Source organism: Anser anser (assembly GCF_964211835.1).
Source record: "Anser anser genome assembly, chromosome: 4".
Lineage (NCBI taxonomy): Eukaryota > Metazoa > Chordata > Aves > Anseriformes > Anatidae > Anser > Anser anser.
In genome coordinates this window covers 37,602,686-37,620,555 of record NC_139724.1, presented here as the reverse complement: position 1 = coordinate 37,620,555, position 17,870 = coordinate 37,602,686, and the positions used below count along the sequence as shown (strand labels likewise).

Sequence of the window (17,870 nt, the reverse complement as noted above, 5' to 3'; positions counted from 1 at the left end):
AGAACAACCGTAAAAAACTCTTGTCACCTCTATGTCCTACATGCCTATGAATATTTTCATGGCAGCAATAGATAACATGGTCTTTCTCACATTCCCTTTTGGCTTATTGCTTCTACTCAACTTTTTTTTTTTTTTTTTTGAAAGAAGTCATCCCTCTCCTAACATCTGGTCACAACACAGTACAGCAAAAGTAGTGCTAGTTTCTTTCCATGGGGAGCAGTTAGCCTGCTCTATCTCTGGCTGCTCAGCCCAGGGCTCACCTTGAAGTCAGTGGCAAGTTCTTCTAAAGGAGTTATTTTAGATTAATATTAAACTGTTGAGAAAAATAGAAGAATCAAACTCTTTAGTTTAAAAATCTTACTGAAAACTTTGTTAGACATCCAGATCAGACAAAAATTCTGACCATCATGCTAAACTCAGGTTTTCACTACCACTAATGCTACCTTCATTTCAAGTAGAATAAATAGGCATTTCAGATGTCTTTATAGAATAGATTTGGAATAAATCAAAACAATAAACTCTCCTTTTTTCCACCAAGCTCTCAGACAATCTCAGAGTGATATTCTGAGAACAGAGCCTATCTTTTGAAGTAGAGACACTATCAGAGCTTAAAGCATCGTCAGCCTTTAACTTACCTGCAAGGTAAAATTCTGACAACATCATTGGGTTTGTAGCCTTCAATACAAACAGCACAGTTATCAAAGTCTGGCTCAGTTTCCTACAGGAAAGAGAACATTCATCATTATCATTTTTTTATTTTGTTAGCTAATCTCTTCATACAAGAGCTTATGTGACAAAGTAAAACAGTCACCGATGCGTGCTGCAAAATCAATCATGCATTTCCAGAAAAGCAAGTCAGACTTTCAACACGCATCCAGTTTGAAATGTGGAAAGCACACAGATTTAGGTAGCATGTTTGCACTTTCAGGATTTTCTGCATCTTCAGATAATTTCACCTCTTCCTCTCCCTACTCCATTCCATCCATAAATTGCTTACCAGTATTGCTCCACCACCTGGAGGACAGACACAAGTTTAATAAGCAATTGCCATTCCTTTTCTGCCTCTTTGTCCCAGTGGTCTGAAGGAATACTCCATGCAGACATTCATTTGGTAATGAGCAATTTGAAAAATTACCTTATCACCTTTCCTGATTGTTCTGACTTGCAGCTTGCTGATTGCTTTCTTTGCAGCATCTCCAAGCCGGCGCTGTAATAGAAAATTGGTTCTTAAGCAAAGAGTATCTCTTCATGCAGAATTCATCGCTTTTTTTCCACTAGATTTCTTAACAATCTGAAGCAACTGCACATGAAACAGGACAGTGCTGTATAAATGTAAACAGATGAGGTCAGTCACGCTGTTATTCAGAGTAAGCGCACAGTAGGTATTCTAGGCTTGTTGGTAACCCATGGCTGATGAGGCAAAGCTATGCTAATGGAGTTCCAGAGGAGACTGCACGAGCCCATTGTGATGGTTATGGCACCTATTCTATTTAAGTCAGTAGAAGAGTATGTAACAAGTCTGCTGCTTGGGAATCCTACTTCTTCCCTCTCCTTTTTTTTTTAATTATACTTGTAAAAAACACATTAATAAACAAGGCCTGGGCTGGTAAGCAGAACGAACGCTACACTTAAGATTCAGGAGGTCTTTATACCAGGTCTGGCTCATGATCCCCAGCAAAATTTAAGTGCTGCTACTGAGGTGATAACTTGTTAACAACGAAAAACATGAATCATCTTCTCTGCTGTTCCGTTCTCCTGCAATACAGAGCTTGCTTACTTTACAGGAGTAATGCAAGGAAAAAAAGGAGGCTAAAGCATCTGCAGTTTCTTACAGGTAAAGCACTATGTAGTCCTGCAGTAACATCCTATCCATACATAACCATTCACTTCTTCTTTTCCTTTCTATCTTCCCCTCCAGCAGCCTGTGAATTACTTACCATGTGACATTTCCAATTGTTCTCACGTATTTCCCAAACACTGTTACTGTGCTGACAGGGTCACTGCCACTCAGGATTAAAGCACGTAACAACAGCCTGATGTAAAACACCCTGTCCTCCACCCTGTGGAGCTACCTCTGCAGCCTGTGCTATTGAGCTTGTGCCTGTATCAGAGCACTCCCAGGACGTGGCTGCTCGCTTGTGCTAACACAACAAGGAGAGCTGGATACAGACTCACAAGCTGTAAAGGTCTCCTAGAGGTTATGTGCTTCCACCCCCTGCTCAAGGCTGGGTCAACTTCAAAGTCAGAGCTGTGTCCAGTCAAGTCCTGACTATCTCCAGAAAGGGAGATTTCACAACGTCTGGGGATAATTTGTTCCAGTGCTTCACTGCTCTCACAGCCTTTTTAATTATTATCAGATAAAGGGAATTTCCCTTGTTGCAGTTTGTGACTGTTACACTTTCTCTGTGCACCTCCGAGAAGAGCCCGACGCCGCCTCATGCATCATGCTGCCGAAGGCCACAGGCAGAGCCCCTCTGCCTCCTCTCCGCCCAGCTTAGTAAGCCCAGTTCCCTCCGCCTCTCCTCGTTCACTGCATGGCCCTGTCCCCAGACCATATTGGTGACCTCTTCCATTTCTTCTTATCTTACACAGGATCGCACAGCAACACCTACTCTGATGCCTTCCTGTCGGTTTTGTGACAGTTTATGACACAGTGCACCCCGAGGTGCTACCGATGACAAACTCTTCTTTTCACCTCCCCTGCCCCCCGTCCATGTTTCCAGCCATGTGCTGTTAGTTGGGAGGGAGATTCGGGAGCTCTGGTGACTCAGAAGACGTTCAACTTTTCGGGCCGAGAACACTGCCTGTGCCGGAGTTCAGAGGGGCCTGTCAGCGGGAAGGGTTCCAGCTGGAGACGGGGAGAGCACGGAGCCAAAACTGGAAGGAAGCTGGATGTTGCTTGTAAATTGGGAGCTAATCATCACCCAGATATGATTAATAAATTACCACGTTGTTCTTTGGATTCAATTAAAATCGCCGAATTTAATTTAGAGGCTAAGCTTATTAGATTGGAGACATGGAAGATTGACAAAATGCGTGCAATACTGAAAGCAGTGAGCAATTTCAGGGCTGGCTAAAGAGGTGAAAATGATCTTGGCTATCATACGAGATTTACATACGAGCATGCCGGCACAGCTAATTATTACATGTAAGGGAGTTTTTTGTAGTTGCACATCATCTTTTCTGTGGTACATTTTTGCTCACAGTTTCCCTTCAATAAACAGATCAGACAAGAGTTGGAAACATTTCTTGCCAGCTATTTGTTTCTTTAATGTAAATCAAAGAAAGACTGATAACATGCAGCAAGACAAGAGCCATTGCGTCCTCCTTCAGGAATTGCTTGTGATTCCTTTTTATCATTATTATTACTTAAACTAATGAAATGTCTCAGCTCTTTTTTTTTTGCACATTCTTCAAGGGCATAGGACAAGATTAAAGACTCATGTACATCTTTGATCTGCTTGTTTTCATGTTTGTTTTCTCTTGTCTATCTTAAATAGACAAGTTCATGACTTAAATGCAAATGAGAATTATTTAATTTTTGAAAGAACAGGAATATCTTGGAGTAAAGTCATACTTTCAAAGGATTCTTCTTTCCAAATGAAAGGCATGCTATCACTAACCAATCGTTGTCCCTAGAAGATAAGAGGCATTACAATAGTTTATGGGTTTAAAGTGAAGCTTAGAGATTTATAATCATAAATCCCATAATCTCATTACCAAGGCTGCAACATTCAATACTGGACTGGAAGGAGTTAAGCATATCAGATGCAGTGGTCTTGTGGCGATGGCATTACTATTTAAAAAGAAAGGACAGTAGCATGGAAAGCATCACTTGTCTATTCCTGAGGAAGGAAATGACAGTAGGTGCTGTGGAAGAGAAATTACAAGTGCTCCTCTCTTAATGGCCTTACTAAACTATTACCTTTGGAGGAAGGAGATCACCTTGTGCCTCGAGAAGAATGAGCTATACCATCAGGATGAGGTATCAGACACATTTCCTGTACCGCAGATCAAGTTAGCAGACTTCATCATGGGAAGCATCTTCCCAAGCCCACTTCAAAGATTTCATCTCTCTCTTCAATGGCCCAAAACCCTGATGCAAAGCCATGACCACCAGTCTTCTTTCTCAGAGAACTGCTTGACCCTCCATACAATGCCTGTCATATACTAAACTAGATCCTTCCCTGGAGGTTATTGTTACCCTAACCCAGGATGCACAGGACCTTCCACAGCCCTAGTGGGACAACTTTCTGCTTTGGCTTTTGCCTTCCTGCAAAAAGCATGAAGCCCACCTGGTTTCAAAATGATTTTAGAGGAAACAAGAAGCTAAAGGGAAGAAACAACATGGAAGAAATCCTGCCAACAGGTCTGGACCTTAAACATCTCCCTCTTGCTGTCTTCCTATCTTGTGGTTCACTGACAACAGAAAGAGATTTTTATTTTTATTTTTTTTAGGTCTGTGTCCTGGCTGTTACAGGGCTGAGACAGCAAGTCACAGTTTGCTGAATTACCTCCAGGAATTAACCTGTCATGTAATTCCAAAGCACCTTCAATTAGCTCTGTAACCTGATGTTGCTTGATGCAAACAAGTCCCACAGTCTTTCATGGACATACTCTTGCTTTTTCAGGAGGGCTCCAGGAACATGCTGCTGAGGAAGCAGGTTGACTATGCTTTCCTTTCACAAATTCATCATCATAATATGAAAAGGGCATAACATCAGGGCAGCCACCTACTTGCTGGCCATCTTCTCAGGTTGGAAAAGAGGAGAAAAAGTTGTTTTTTTCAGCCATGTGAGTATTACTACCTACCTTTCACTTTCATATGTAACCATGGAGTTGTCTGTGCTAAATACACTCCTAAAAATTGAACACATTAAAATCAAAATTGAAATGTAACCATATTTTCTATGACTGTAGGAAGTGTGATTGTATGGGTAGCTGACACGCTAGCTACAGGTGCACAAGACCATAATGGAAGATAGTTTTGGAATCCACTGCAGAAATTCCCCACTAAGTTTACATCTACATGAACAGATCAGGGCATGTAGTGGGAAGCCTTGCAGAGGTGGTTCTCCATTCACTTAAACCAAGCACCTAGCTGAAGTGAGCTGGGTCTCCCTTCTGGCACATGAACCTGGATTTTGCACATGTGGTGAAAGAGTGATGGGTGAAGACGTACAAGGTGTGTGTCCAGGTTTCATCTCACTGGGGAATCACAAGAGGAATCCAGGAGATTCTTCAGTCTTTCCAGCTGCCTGTCTCATTAGCAGGACCTATCACTTTCTAGATGGACAATTATGTTAGCTCCTTCTGGAATTACTGCCTGATCAGCAACTTAAGCTGTGTATAAGATGGGAAGTGGACCTATAAAGGAGGGTGACCATATAGGAAAAGACAAGGAAGCAGATGTGGTTATGAGGCTTGACCAAAGGATGCACCATATTTTGCAGGAAAGCAAGACATCGTTAAAGTGGGTCAGCTTGGAAGAGGCTTGGAAGATGACTTAGGGAGAGGCTTGGAATGATCAATGAAAGATGTTCAGAAACCTTGCTCAGCAATGCCGCAACACCCCTCCTACTTGCAGATAATGACTTTTTCTGCAGATTGTATTTAGCAGTCAGCCACCCTGTCCCATTCCCTCAGCACAGAGCCAAGACTACAAATTCAGAGGAGCCTGAACTGCTCTGGGTAGCAGCCCGGCTATCAACCAGCCCCAGGAAGGGCATGATGGAGGTAAACAAAGAGGTAAGCATAGGTTCTGCTTTGACACAGAAAACACTGACCCTCAGAAGACCTTGCTTTAAAACTGTAGGATTTAAAATCATTCAGATGTCAAAATGAATTTAACCTCCTTTTTTATTTTTAAAACAGAAATCTAATAAATCACAGTTTTTTGCAGTTAGAGAGATGGGCGGTAAGTGCAGTAAGATTTATTGCACCGTGGGGTACAAACTGATAGCACTACTTTCACTAAATAGGCCAGCTGGGTCCCTGTTCATTTGAAGCTCTTTGTACAAACATTTCAACCTCACCCATCAGATAAACTTTATCCAGAGTTTATCAAATATAAATAGAAGGAAGCATCTTTCCTAAAGTTGGCCAGCAATGAAGGTCCTTAAAACACCTGCAAGACTTTCCAGCAAGTAAGCTCAATACCTTTACTCAGACACATGCAAGTTAGAATGGCAAAAGCTTTTGAGCAAAATGACAAAAGAACCATGTTCTAAACTATATCCCCCAAAAGCAACAAAAAACATTTCTCTTGTATTTATCTGAATATCCAAGGACTTTGTGCTCCCATCCTTGTGCTACAAGAAAATGTGTCAAAGGAAAAAAGCAGAACTTTAGAGGAAGCAGACAGAACCCTCATGGAAAGGGCAAGAGCAAGTTGAGCTCTTCTGACAGCTACTTACATTACTCTAGTCCATAGCCAGGACTAAAAAGCTCACTAGCACAAATGGTTGAGATTTATCCGTATGTATCATACACCATTTTTCTTAACAAAAGTAAGAGCTAATTAGAGGAGATGTCAGGCAAAATCAAGTGAAGAAACTGCATAAAGAAATTCTGGTTTGCCCTGTATCGTTAATACAGCTTTGGCAAAAAATGACTAATAAATAATTGCTTAGGAAGCCTATTTTCTTATTCTTCTTCAGAACAGAATTAGTATTAATTACAAACTTATTAAAATCTCCACACAGGACAACTGGTTGTGCACAAATTAGTCTCATTCAAACCTTGGAAAGAAAAGACTGAATAGGAAGTCTGCCTGAACACATAAACCAGTCCATTCCAAACTACCACATATTACCTGAAGAGAGCTTCTTATTTTGCTGGGTTTCATGTTTATGTATGTCTATTTACACTGCTAATCTGCCTGTACAATTACTTGATTGAAAGCACACTTACGGTACTCACGTACATAAATTAGGCACACATGTGCTTTTGCAGCCAAAGCATCTACAAATTATCACAGCCGCTACAGTCACAGTGATTCTGCTGCCAGTGATGTTCAAATTCCAGCTGGGATAGTCTCGTTCTTACTATCCAAAATTTCATGGTGTACATTTAAAAGTAAAATATATTCTTTCTGTGTGTAAATACAGAGCAGCTGCTCTCTATCTCAGAAGACGCCTGAATTTCAATGGGGGTAGTGAGGGATCCCTATACGTTCAGTATATTTTAGAGTGCAGCAGTACTTTCCTCCACAAGATGATTAACACTCTGTTTTACTTTCTTCTGCAGAGCAAGCAAGGCAGCCCTCCCCCTGCCCCAACAGGAATTTATTAAGGGTCCAGAAACATCTCTGAATTACAGCGCATTATTTTTCCTGCAGTAAAATGGTTATCTCCTCAGATTTCATACACTGATAATATTTTCTACTGTACCATTAGAACGAAATGTAGGAGCCTCAGCTTCACAGTTCTGCTGATGCCAAGATAGTTGGATCCAGCCAAGAAAAGATTAAATTTGTTATTAACATTGCTATTATTATTCATTGCTGAACAACCATAAAGATGCATGGTGCTTTATAAATCCAGAGGGTCTCAGGACCTAGCACCCATTCCCACACAATGCTGCTGACTTCTCTCCAGCTCTGTAAGTTTCTATCTCTTCTGTGGAGTGGGGGGGACACGGACAAGATGCCAAAACCAAAAAGCAAAGGTTTACTAATATTGGGCTATCACTACAGCACTTACACATTCAGGGACAATTGTCAAATGAGCAGGAACATTCCCTTTCAAGCTCAAGGCCCTTCTAAAGAAGCATGAAAATGAAAACACTTCCTGTTCTTTTAAATCTCTTCGCTTACTGTGAGCCCTTGTTTCCCATACAGACATTCGCATACCACACTATATTTTTCACATAATTTTGATCTTAAGGATTGTTACTTAATTTATATACATTTCTGTCACTTGGCCGTGTGTACCAAAGGAATCCTTTTGGTAATAAACATCATGATTCTTTCTGGCTGTTTCCCGTGTGTTTTGTGCAAGCAAAAAAAAAAAAAAAAACCCAACCCATAACACATACACTTTATAGTCATTAATTTCTTTCTTCCTCAGTCCTGTCTGTATTGATTGAAGTCTTGGCTTTTCCCATACACAGGCATTTTTAAATCCCCCTTCTTTTCACTATTTCTTCTTCTTTTTTTTCTTTTTCTTTTAAAACCACACTTTTATTTTCCCCAAATTTTACTTTAAAGTTATTTAAAGCTGAATCCCATGGTGAATTTTTTGGAAACAAGAGCCATTCCAGCCCTTCTTACCTGATTTCTATCTCTGGCATTTGCGTAGCGGAATCGCTGGATGTAATAGAAGACCAGCCATGCCAGCGAAATGATCATCAACACAATGAAGGAGATGGAGACGAACACCACGGAGGTCCGGCTGACGTACTTCTGCAAGTTGCGTGTCCCAATGGTTATGTACATCATCACAGTGATGTTCCTCTCCAGGAGGCTCACTATCTCTTTTCCTTTGGGTTCAGGAATCATTATTGCTACAACATCATCTAGACCTGTCGTATAGGAGAGAGAAAAGAAACTTTAATTAGAACAGGTGAGTATAATAAAAGAAAATGGTAAGATGATGAGGCAAGTGGAAAAAAGAAAGCAAATCAGTTTCAAAAAGCTCCTTTTTCTCCTTCTGATTTTCATCCAAAGGTAAGTTGGATGAATCTGGTGAAGTTTTCAACTGGAACCAGTTACACAGTCTGTTTCTATAAACTCACCTCTGTGAGATAATTAAAACGTGTTTCACGGTTTGACAACACAGATTCCCAGTTCTGCTGAGGCTCACATAGAAGAATAGGGCTGTAACCACTGCAGAAAGGGAGATGTGTTGTAGCCAGCATCCTTCCCTCCAACACCCCATGCACTTATCATAGCCCATTTTGCACGGCCATGACTCTGACAGAGTCATAGAAGCCCCCCCAAACCCCTGCTCAGTCCAGGAACTCTTTCAATCACAGATCCCCACGTAGTGATGCTGAATGCACCAAAGCATTGCAGTTTTCACCCAGGACCAGTGATGGGAGAAGGCTGCAGGGACAAGAGCTGAGCCCATGCTGAAAGTCAACAGCATCATTTTAATTCACAAAAAAAAAAAAAGTTACTGCAGCACAGATCAGCCCCTGGCATAGTTGAGGTGGCAAACAGCCATATACATATCAGCCCCATCCAGCTGAGGTGGCAAAGGAGTGCCCATCAGTAGGATGGGGCAGGGACTTCCTACCATCCTGCTACCCCTGCTGAAGCCATAGCCTGAGAAATCAGGCCCTTCAGTGATCCTTGACTCCGCATCAATTTTTCTTTGTGTACAGTGCTGTTTTCGTTTTATTTGCATTACGCGGTATTGAAACTATTTTTCTTTCTTTTATGTGCCCTATGTAAACAACAAATACAGTCTGAAATTCTCTGGGATGGGGCAGCTTATCAGATGTCTCTTCTGGCTTTATATATAAGCTCACTCCTTTATGGTTTAATATTAGGGATATTTTTCTTTCACTTTTAAAAAAAAAAGTATATTGTTTTTACAGCTAACCCATGTTTTGCAGTGGTCAAATCCTCAATTGTACTAAGCAGCTAAGGACAAAGAAGATATACTTTAACGTAGAAACACGCCAGATATGATAGCATACACAATGATCGTGAACTGGAATTTAGAAAAGAAGGTACAAACTGGGGGTGTTTGAAGTCAGAGAGATGATGCTAAGGTGGGTGTTTCATCAGCTGAAATCCCAGGAGATCAGTTGGCATGTTGTAGACCGCAGTGCTACCTGCATTTTGACTGTGGCAGGAGGACAAAAAGCTGCCTGCATTGCCACACTCGCTGAGGTGGGAAGGGATTGCCTGGCCACGACCAGAGACTGCATTTCTGACAGCATCCTCCTCCAGGCTGAGACCCAATCCAGCCTCCACCAGAGCAGCACTGTGCCCCAGGTCCTGTGGTCTGGCTCAGATGTTTCTCCACCAAATCCCCCTGGGATGTATAAACCAGGTTTTCAAAGGCATTTAGGTACCAAAAGCTTGCAGGAGGAGTCTAAGAATTTCAGACTTACTGAAGTGGACAGGCGGGTGGCATTCAGTGGAAAATGCTAACTGTGCTGGAATTTCTTTCCAGTTCTGCTGGGTGCCTGGATTGCCTGGAAGTACTGAAATAGCTGTGACAGACTGTTGCTACTCACACACAAAATATGCCACAAAGCTGGGAACCAAACCCTCCTTTCTCAAGTCTTGGAGCAGAAGTGCAAATTGCACCACATTTATGATGGGAAGTCTCCTGAGAGAAATACTTCCGTGATTATGAATAGGCCGGTCAATGAACTGGGTGAAATCACTGGTTTAGCTGCGTCAAAAGAATTTTAGATAGCTGTGATAGGAAATTTAACCCTCCTGGAGATATTTGTCTGTAAAGCTTTTATCATTTTCAGATTTATTTTTTTTGGGTCTAAGTAAGGGTTCACCTTCAGCAGGGAGAATAAACCTGCCTTTGCAACACTTCTGATTATTACCAAGGGCTAATACAAACATTACCCTAACAGCCTAGGGAGAATCTGCCAAGTCTCAAAGTGGCTGAGAAGGGCACTGATGATGTGCCATGCCAGTCAATTTACTAGAGTCAATAAGATAAATTGTCTGGAGCAGTGCTTATGTTTTTCACAACTGTTCACATGCCTTATTTTGTTCTCTTTCCCTTCTTAAAGAAAAATAACAATTTCAAGTCACTCTACAAGAAAACCAAAGCAACCACCTCACACACAACCACAAAGAACCCACAGTGAAAAATCCCACAACAAAATATACTGAAATGAATTCCATCACTCCTCTCAAAAGCCACCACTCTGATCACTCACTTGTCCAGTATGGCCACCTAACATTACCTGCAGTATGGTCTGGGACACTGTATGAAAGATGTTACCTGAAAGCCCCTACAAATGGGAGAGTCAGAGAAAAATATTTCCACTAGAAAATACAGCTACTATCTTAACTGCCTACTTATCTTTAATTTAAAATGTCTTTAAAAACATGCTTTTAGTATCTTTAATTATGTCTAATACAGATGAATATAGCTCAGTATGTTTCTGGACGACCATATGTAATGGTCAAAGGCCAGATATGACATGCTTGAAGAATTGAAAAATGAAAGAAAATGAAGAATTACATTCAACTGATTATGGAATTAATATTTTTGTTATAATAAAACAAGGATCCCACAATGTCTTCTTTCTTTAATATTAAATTAATGAAAAAGAGGGAGAAAAAAATTATCATCTCCTGGATAAATTTAACCTCCTTCCTGTTCTTCACCACCTGCCCTTTCTGATCAAGCTATAGCGCAGCCTTCTGTCTTCAGCTCATGACGGAAGCATCACTGGGGTTGAATAGGAGTGCAACCACATGCCTACCTTCTCTCTCTTTCCTCCTTCCATCTCACTGCCAGGATGATCTATTGACACCTTTGGCCTAGGGCCTTTTACGAGATATTAAAAAACACAAGATACTAAGAAAGTACATGGCCAAGTGTATATGCTAAACAAAAACGCGTTTAGAAATGCAAAGTCAGAAGACAGCTATTGCAAGAGGCAAGCAGCTGCTTTTATTTATTCAAACACTTAATATATTCAAATTGCAGGCTATCTGGTTATTTTCTTGGAAAACATTACCATTTGTAATGAAGCATTCTTGGAAAAAAAATAACCAAATCAGCAACAAATAATAATCTGGATGGTATTTTTTTTTAGCCCTTTAGTGAGTTCATGATAATTTCTCCAAGGCATTATAGAGAGTGTTATTTGATCAATCAAGCCATTAATCTAATTTTTTAATCTCAAATATGACCAATATTGTGGAAAAAAAAAAGAGAGAGAGAAAGTAATTTATCTCCTTTTCTTCCCTCACATAACAAAATGTCTGTACCACCTTGGTTTCAGTATCTAATGACACATGGGATGCTCCGACATAGAGGAAAACTACACATATTAAAGAGAAGAAATAATGTTAGAGATGCATTTCTATGCCCATGTACGCATTTATTCAACGGACTTCAGAAAAGAAAAAGTAGCTGGTAATATGTGCTAATGCTTCTCTTGTGAGTTAAATGCTAACTATGCCTTTCATTGCACACATCCACAATGGTAACTACACTTTGTGGCACTCGTTACCTAACGCATTTCTTTTCTTTTTCTGGCCAAGATTAATGCAGAGGTCGAAATTAATTTTTAAATAGTTGTCAGGATGAATCAGAGGTTCATAAACCAGAGGTATTCAGGCTGTAGTGAATGGATTTTCTTCTTCTTTGGCTTAAGAAACATTAAACATATCAATGCTCTCTCCTTACGTGCCAATAACAAAACAAATAAAATAGAACTTGCCAGCATTTGGGATGTTTTAACTCACCTCAACTTGCTGAAGCACATTCACCTAACCAAATGTTTCTGGCTGGAGAAAATGTGCAGCTATTCGGGTTCCATGCTCAGAACCCCATGGCACTCGGCAGGACCACTGTTGGCATGATATCCGTGGGGGTCTGACGGGCCTGGGCACTGCTGGCTCCACAGGGACGGTGCTGAAGTGCCATGTACAGGCTCAGCTTGTTTCCCTGTCACCGGGACAAACTGGTAACCCTGTGACTAATCCATCAATGGCAGAACAGCCCTACCAAGCTGCGTCTGCTTTGTTCACTTAACAAGAGTTGCTCTGGCAATGACACTGAATCACCCAGGCACTACACCATCCTGCTTGGCTCATCCTGAACTCTTCCTCACCCCAGCCTGCAGGCCAAGGAGAACCAGCTTGCCATGGCCCAACGACAGGAGGAACCGCACAGCGAGGAGAGAGGGAGAGGGAGCCTGCAGCACGCTCCAGCCATCCTCTGCCACCTGCACATTGCGGTGCACAGCAGAGTAGCAAGGCAGCGATCAAGTCAGACAGCACTTTCAATGGCAAGATGTGCAGTTAAGAAAAATACCTGGAAGAGCCTTTCCAAACCTTCTTCTTCCCCACAGCACTTGGCTGTGAAGTACAGTTCAGCTGGGATGCTCTTTATGCCAAGTTGCAAACTTTTTCAAGTGTAAGAATCTATTCAGTGGTGACAGGGGGAAAAGAAAGACCTCAGTTCTGTAACAGTGGCTTCTGTAGCACCTCCATCTCAAGAAATGAACAGATTTTATTGCCAGAAGATGCACGTAAGATTTTCTACCTTGGCCACAGGCTTTGCTGACAAACCTATGACATTTCTTGATTCTGTTCTGGGGCTTCAGGGTGATACCAAAACCAGTCCTCTAGTCGCCTAATTAGCAGTCAGGCCCAGCCGTGGACGGGTGCTTCTTTAATGCTTTGTCAAGTTTTGACTGAAGCTCTGAAAAGTGGTATGTTTCTGACACATCCTGGAAGATATAATTCTTCACGCTTGGCAACAGCCAGAAGTCAGTTAGAAAAGTAATTAATTGAGTTATTTGAATAGAATTCCAATTTGGGAGGGACATAGGTCTTCTCCAAGATATCCTATCAATATGCAAATATGGGTTTCTCTTTATGTTGTACACCAAATTTTAAATATCTAAATACTGAAGTATTTCCTTTCACAGATTTTGTACCTGCAAACCTAAACAAGGTGACAGCCTGGAAGTGCCCAGCTCTGGAGCACCCTCCCAGGGCTCAGCAAAGGGTCTGGGGGTCCTGGCAGCCCCATGCAGCTCGAGCCACTTCGGCCATTGTGCTTCCAGCGAGCTCAGCAGCACTTGCTCTCTGCTCCAGGACTTCATGTGCTGCCAGCCTTGTGCTTGCTTTCCTGCCATGCCCCTGCTGCCGGCAGCATCTGTGTGAATGGATTTTACGATACGATCTGGATTATGCGTAACATTTTAAAGCAAAGCATGGACTTTATGTTTTAAAGAATAATATTGTTTTTTTTCTCCAGAACAATAAACAGCTCAGCTTAGTATCAAAGAGAATGAGTAGGAACCCATGGTAACATTGCTGTAGTTGTGACTGTCTGAGCATATAACCAAGACTGGTCTGTTGGACTAGTAGAAGACTCTACCTTTTGCTACTGACTTTGTTCTCGTTGAAAATAACATTGCTTTATAATCTTGTTTCGTTTCTTCACAGTTAAATTACACAGGAAATAGTATACAGGTTAATCAGATGGCATTTCAATGGAATGTTAACACTAAATAAATTTTACTAATATTTTCATAGTTGCAACAAGAGTAACAAGTCTCAGAGACCATCCAATGAGAATTCAATCTTAGCTCTTCTGTTTTTTATGGTACGATTATAAGTTGACCAGAATATCAGCTGATCCTTGTTTTCATTTTCCTTTAAAAATAAACATAGGCTGGAATTACATTTTTGTCAGCTCAAAAATTACTTTTGGAAACCAAAGCAATATTTTTGGGGAAAAAAAAACTCATTTCTGAGCTTCAGCTGTTTCAGAAAAGCAGCAGCACAGATACCATTTAGACAATGTCCTGGAATTTTACGAAGGCAAACCGTAAAGCATTACCTATAAGAAATCAAACTGGGTAAAAGGATAATTCCCTGCAGGAACTCTCTTTTATGGGACATTCAAGGCATTGGTCTCTAATTGAAGTATCAGAAAATGGGACTACAGAAAAAAATGGCAAAGAGAAGAGCAAGACGCAGTAAGTAACAGTAAAATCCAGGCAATACATCGTATATCATAGGCGGAATGACTACAAACTATGATCTACGACCTCTTGCATAAAGCTCTCTCAGTGCCAGAGGACTAGAAAGGACACCAATTTCTAATGAGGTTTCATAACAGAAATGGACAACTACAGACCAAGTACTGCAAAGTTATTCAGTGAGGTTTCTCAGCAAAGACTCTTAAAGAAGAAAGGCAGCTCTGAATAAAATGGGAAGGCCCTCACACGCAAAAATAAGGGGTTAAAAGACAGTGTCTTGGTGTTGCAAAATGGAGAGCTACCAAATAGCAGAGACACCCAGGAACCACATATTGCCGGAGGCTGGGGAGACAGGACTAAACGTTCACCCTGCTTATACTCTTCTCCAGGCAGCTACTGTTTTCTTTTATTAGAAACAGGACCATGGGCCAGGTGGGCCTTTGGTCTTAACCAGTAGATGTGCTTTTATGTTAACTGGGCACTGAAATTTACATCTCCCTTGGACAGAAGAAAGATTAACTCAAGTCTTGAAACTGAAACTACATGCCCAAAGCCAGAGGTCTGATTAAGCCAAGAGGCCCCTCCGAGTGGGGAAGGCATACCTGTTTCTGCGGCCAGGGATGAACGGGAAAAGGACTGGGGCTGAGGCAGTCGGTGCCTCTTGCTTCTCAAAGCCCCAGCTGGGGCCAGACGCTGGGAAAAGGGTGTGTTTCAGGTATGGAAGCAGTGGGGTGGGCTGGCAGCTGGGCACCACGTGTGAGCATTAAGTGTTAAGCTGCTGCCAGGGTGCAGGAACGCCAGAGCGAAGCAGAGGGAAGCAGCAGCAAGGCAGGACACACCCGCTGGCCTGGGGCTGCATCACGCCTTATGCTGCATGCTCCCCCATTTTGGTGGACAGGTATGAAAACACGAGTTTTCACCCTATGCTCTATTTTCCTAATTACTCTAGAGCCTTTGCTTTGCAGTGACGTGGGTGCTTTCATCTCCTCCCGCCCCCATTTCTATGTTGGTTTCCTACCTCTCCGTTTAAAAGCAGACGGATATTTCCTTCAACTTATCCTCTGCCTCACTTCCCGCTTCTTCTTGGCACCGCTGGGGCCCTCCTTGGTCCCTCGCCCATCTCCCGAAACATTTAACTGTAAATCAGGGCTCCTTATAAGGCTAAGGAAAAGGCAGCGCCCGCTGGAAAGAGGAGTGACACCTTTTCCCTCCAGCCTTTTCCTTTTCCCTGTTTTCAGAAGAAGGAAGTTTGACACAAACTCCTCTTTTTCTCCTTAGACAATCTTGTCACGAATCACTTTTCTCTGCAGAAGTACAAGTACCTAACAGGATAGTTAAGTGACCTGTAAAGACAAAAGACCTGCTGATGTTAATGACTGGCTACAGTATTTAAATAACTGATAGGAAAGTTTTCTCTTTCATCCTGAGGTGAACAACAATAACCTCCAGCAGAGCTGCTCTCGCTTCATTTCTTTTGATGCTAAAACCAGGAGAGGCAAGATGCTTCTGGCTGTGATCTTCCCAGCAAAAAGCAGTCGCAGCCACTGTTTATTACTGTTTAGGGACAAAGAAATTTCTGTTCATGTTTTTGTAATCAATGCTGATCTTGCCAAGGCTGTAAGAGCTCAGAATATATTGACTTCCTCTAATTTTATGCAGAAACTGCAGCAAAGGAAAAAGAAGTAAAGAGCTATAAAACTCAAAACTCAAATCAAACTCAGCATGATAGTTGCATTTTTCCTGGGCTCAGTTCCCACAGCATCAGTTCATCAGTCTGCTGAACTAACCAACGCTAATGAATCAACGTGTTGTTATTTATTCACACTTAATTACAGAAAATGGGTGGTTCTCTGAGAGGTTTCCCCAGACCCCAACCCAAATCAAGGCACACGCTTTCAAGACTTTGCTATCATGGCCAGGAAAGTGTTTCATTATAGCTGCTAATCATTTGTACTGAAGATGTCTCTAGAAATCCCGGTTGTTTTCCAAACAATGTATAGCTTTAATGACACATGTCACTTGCTATAAGTTCCCTGTTCTGGGACTTGCCTTGCAATGCTTTGTGATTTTTTCATGTGCAAGGTGGCCAGACAGAATCCTTCAGGCAAGGTCTTACAGCTAGGATAGGCTCCAACTCATAGCAAAACACGCTACAGGGATAATTTATTAGCAAAACACAACCTTTTCAGGGTTGTTGCAAAACACGCCCACTACCAAAGCAGAATCTGCTTTGCTATCTCCGGTGGAATTACGCCAAAAGCAAATATGTCTTAAATAGCATCTGAAGTAGTCAGGCTGGAGTGCAGTGCAAACACAAGCCAGTCACTGTGCCTGGCGCTCTTAGAGCAGGTATAAATATACAGATGGGGAAGCTACAGCAAACACATTCAGTGACTTGACAAAGGCTCACTGAAGATAAGCGCAGAGCATCTAAATCCCAGCCACATCCCTGACACTCTGCCAGGAAGGAAAGACGAGTTAGCAGAACAGCTGGAGCTGCTCCCATCCTCCTGGGCACAGCCCTGCCTGCCCCTTCTGCCCTCTCCTCCAACAGCAGGGCACTTCGGCAAGAGCTGCTGGATGCTGCCATTGTCCTGCCCCTTCATGGGGACACGCATGCTGAGTTTGTTGCTGTACCCTGCATTTGTGACCGCTCAAGGCCACATCACGCTGCACAGGGACGTGCCTGCAGCTGGGAGGGGTGTGAGTTGGTGAAACATGGCAAGAAGCACAGCTTCCCGCTGCAAACAGTCGGCCAAGCCACCTCCAGCACAGCTAGCTGCAGCACAGACCTGGAACTCCTTCCGAACTTTAACCCCATACCTTGACAGTACGTGAGCACATTCAGTAAAAAATGAAACCTATGGGCATGCAAAGATCCGTGGAGTACTGAGATAAAATGGGGGAAACAAATTAACGGTGCTGGAAGTAACTGGAGCTGCTGATAGCATAATTAACTGATCTATGTGGAATTATGTCCTGCTAACAGAGTTACGTTCTGCTTGTGCTTTGCGAAATTCATGAGCAAAGACTATTGAAAACACATGTAAAATTGGGAAAAAAACAAGAGACTATACACAGACAAAAGTAGCCATTACTATGCAGATTAATAACAGCTTTTCTTCTAAATTTAGAGACAGAATCAGTGATTTTTTTGATGCAGTGACAAATCCTGCTCATTTACTCCTAACATCAGAGAGGTTAAAAAAATTACT

The 17,870-nt window shown here is 42.0% G+C and overlaps 1 protein-coding gene across 2 annotated transcripts in view; it reads right to left on the bottom strand.

Annotated features, from left to right (window-relative positions):
* RNF150 (ring finger protein 150) overlaps nt 1-17,870 on the bottom strand; it is a 121,537-nt gene that overhangs the window by 45,394 nt on the left and 58,273 nt on the right. For both annotated transcript variants that reach the window (XM_083834927.1, XM_083834926.1), the window contains exons 2-4: nt 8,273-8,523; nt 1,136-1,207; nt 636-718 (exon numbers count right to left, since the gene is read on the bottom strand). In XM_083834927.1, coding sequence (XP_083691053.1) covers nt 636-718; nt 1,136-1,207; nt 8,273-8,523 — 406 coding nt within the window. The remainder of the gene's footprint in view (nt 1-635; nt 719-1,135; nt 1,208-8,272; nt 8,524-17,870) is intronic.